The sequence below is a fragment of the Ranitomeya imitator genome, chromosome 8, assembly GCF_032444005.1.
Source record: "Ranitomeya imitator isolate aRanImi1 chromosome 8, aRanImi1.pri, whole genome shotgun sequence".
Taxonomy (NCBI): domain Eukaryota; kingdom Metazoa; phylum Chordata; class Amphibia; order Anura; family Dendrobatidae; genus Ranitomeya; species Ranitomeya imitator.
Genome location: NC_091289.1, coordinates 137433703 through 137437271, shown reverse-complemented (window position 1 = coordinate 137437271; position 3569 = coordinate 137433703). Strand labels below are relative to the sequence as shown.

The following is a 3569-nucleotide window of genomic DNA, read 5'->3' as shown; positions in this document are numbered from 1 at the left end:
TCCCTGTATCAGCCTGTAATTGTTAGTTTGTTTACTGTAAGTGATATCTGTAACTTGTATGTAACCCCTTCTCATGTACAGCACCATGGAATCAATGGTGCTACATAAATAAATAATAATAATCTGTATGTTTAACCATATCATTGATGCAACCTGTGCAGCCACACAGGGGCCCAAGAAGTAAGGGGCCCATTTCTACTTCCAAAGCAAGTGTAATTTTGCATTTTTAGGAGCTTTTAGGCTGCAAAGGACCCATATATTGTTCTTGCAAGGGGCCCTTTTCTGTCTGTGTCTGCCAATGTGTCTAACATGTACTGTATTGCCAGACCTTCTGGAGATTAGATTTTTCTCCATAATAAGCAGTTTTCTAATCTTTAACACTTTATATGGTTAAAAACACGAACGAATGATATCCGCTTTACATTCACTGCAGTATAAACTCCCCATTCTCTAAGCTCAAGACCTGTTGAATAATCCATCACAGAAGCTTTTTTTTCATGAGTATAATATCACCAAGACATAAAGTGAGCTGAGAGTATAACACGGAGAGAGCTGTCACAGCCATGTCACCCCTCCCTCCTCAATCTCTTATTCTCTCTCCCTCTCTCGCTGCCTGCTTCACTCTGTTGCTCCTTCTCACACATGCACTTTCTCGTTTTTCATGTCTCCTGCACATTGGTTCTGGGAATGGCTTCATTTTCTGCAGGATGAGCAATATCACGTCTCCCCCAGATCACTGTGAAAGACTTTTGGGGACACGTGTCTTGGTGGCTGCCGCATACTCTGTGTATTCAGTGTCTGGGACTTTGGCCAATGTTTTGGTTATCTACCTGGTCTGCTCTTTCAAGAAACTCAAGACAACGAGTAACGCGTTCATTGTGAATGGCTGTGTTTCTGATCTCCTAGTCTGTGCATTTTGGATGCCTCAAGAAGCCATATTAATTTCCACTGGTCGCCTGGAGAACCCTACCTACAGGGTATTCATGGAGGGGGTCTTTTTCCTTTGGATGACAGTCTCTCTATTATCCCATTCGTTAATTGTGTTAAACCGTTTTGTACTCATCACCAAACTCCCGACTGTATACCATACTGTATATCAGAAGAGGAACACAGAATGGATGATTGCTATGGCATGGGTAATGCCTCTTGCTTTTTTACTCCCGTGGCTCTTTGGACAACGGCATTATGAAGTAAACTTCCAATGCCCAAAACTTAGACTTTACGTGTTTTGGGGCCGTGAAGTCCCAACCTCCAGCTCGTACACCGCCATTCTTTCTGCAGTCACAGTTTTAAGCCAAACTATAATCCTTTTTCATTGCTATTTTCGAATTTTCAGAAAAGTGCAGGTCAGTCTGAAGAGAGTGAGTGTTCTCAACTTCCAGGTGGTCCACAACCTGCCCTGCTCATGCCCACGTAAGGACAAGCGATTGGGTTTGTATGTGCTGATTGTCTGTTGTGTTTTCACAGTGACCACAGAGCCCTATGCATGGTCAGTCCTCTATGGCTTGTTCCAACCATTACCTCGAGGTGTTGTGACAGGCAGCTGGCTCTTGCTTTGTCTTCTATTTGTGCTTAACCCCTTCATCTACACCTGGAAGAATGAAGAGTTCCGAAGGTCCTTTCGAGCTGTAGTTGGAGGAGAGCTCTGGAAAAGCTCTGGAATCAGCGCTGATCCTGTGGTGCAAACCATTTCCCAAAATGAGTCATAAGGTGTCCTTCATTCATGGAGTTACAAGTGCATTTCTCATCATTCGGGACACATCATAGAATCTCAGGAGAGCATCTGACTCACAAATCGGAGCTTGTTCTTGTCTATGTATGGCCTCTCTTGTTACTTTTGTATTGATCGTTTCTATGGTAACATTCTGCATTCCTCTTCCCCACCCCGTCAGCTCCATGGGCCAGTGTAAATTAGCCCTCAGCAGGCAACAGAGATTGGATTTCTTACAATACAACATATATTATCTGCAACGACTGCCGGTGATGAATTTCTGAGAAAAAGAACATTCTAGTCAAGTAAACAGACGGCAGCGTACCTAATTTTGCCAAAAGAAAAAAAAAATGTGTTTTACATTTTCTGAGTGACTTTATGTTGATAGAGCCAGCATTAAAAACGCCAGAGAATAATAATGTGTTTGTGACAGGAACAGACAGCATGAGAAATAGATTCTGTAGGAAGATACATTTTTGTCTGAATGATAAAATGTTTTAATAAAAAGGACATTCAAGATTTGTATGTGGAAACATTTAACGATATTGGACAATATTTGGAGTATATGTATATTTTGTACCACTTTCAATAAACACTCCTATCAAAAATGTGATCCAATAAGCTTAAATAAATACGAACAAGATGTAGTTTAGGTGCATTAAAATATTTGCCGAATACCATCTTCCCTGGTTTCCACTGCTGCTCAGGTCCTCTTCTGGGTCATATAACTTCTAATCTGATTTAAAATCACATGATCAAGAAGAGGACCTGAGCGGTGCTGGAACCTGGGAAAGGTGATGACCCAGAAGAGGTTGGGAGCGGTGTTGAAACCTGGGAAAGATGATGACGGCTTAGTATTTTAATGCAACTACACTACATTACATATATATTTAGAAATTATTATGGTATATCATTTTTGATGGGAGCGCTTCTTTAACTTGTCTAAAATTTGGTGTTTATGGATAATAGTGGATAGACCACTCAAGATATTCCTACAGATTATCTATGAATCTTATCCAGATACCATGTTGGACAAAGCATGTATACTTCATGCGTAGTGCTAGTCGGAGGAACATTGGAAGTAATAATCTCTAAATTAAAACCAATTTTCTGTTCCATTATATTGCAATCCCTTACAGGTTTATAGTGTGCTATTTTGTGTTGTGTTGCTTTAGGAGACTTATTTTAAGTCAGGATGAAAGTTGGAGATTCTTAATATCACATTTGCTACCTTTTCTTGCTAAGCACCCAGTGGTTGTTACATACTCTAATTTAGTTTTTTGCTTGGATGCTGTATACAGCAAGACATAAAATATTTCTTAACTATTCTCTGTTCTTTTAAATATCCTTATTTTTTGTTTGATGGATGAATTTACCACATTGCTCCAAAAGGTTTCTGTCTGGCTCCTCTAATTCTACAACCAACTGCTTTGTATGTTGCTGCATATTTAGTGGTACTATATGCCTTCATAGTAAGCAATGGAAAGAATGTTTTATAGAGTGTAAACATGATAAATATATATCATGAACAATATTATGTTTACAACATGTTGTTTAAAAGTGCTCTTTCAAACTCACCTGTTGCAAGTAACAGGTGTGGGCAATGTGAAAATGCAAACTGACAAAATTGCTGTCCACCCAGTCAGCGTAGGACATTAACATTAATTACTATTTGCAAATGAAGGCAACTGATCCCTAACTAAAGGTGGTTAAAAATTAACTTTTAATGAACTATTGAAAGAATAAAAATACAACAAATAAAAAATACAACAGCCAGTGTGTTTAAGGGGACATCGGGGTGTAACCCATTTTCCGCTATGCTCAAAATATAGTAAACCCCTACATCCCACACTAGTGA

General features: G+C 39.4%; 1 protein-coding gene across 1 annotated transcript; it reads left to right on the top strand.

Moving 5' to 3' along the window:
• Positions 1-659: 659 nt before the first annotated feature.
• GPR88 (G protein-coupled receptor 88) lies at positions 660-3341 on the top strand. Its single transcript, XM_069737405.1, has one exon. The coding sequence runs from the start codon at positions 708-710 to the stop codon at positions 1707-1709; it is 1002 nt and encodes a 333-aa protein (XP_069593506.1). The 5' UTR covers positions 660-707; the 3' UTR covers positions 1710-3341.
• Positions 3342-3569: the final 228 nt, after the last annotated feature.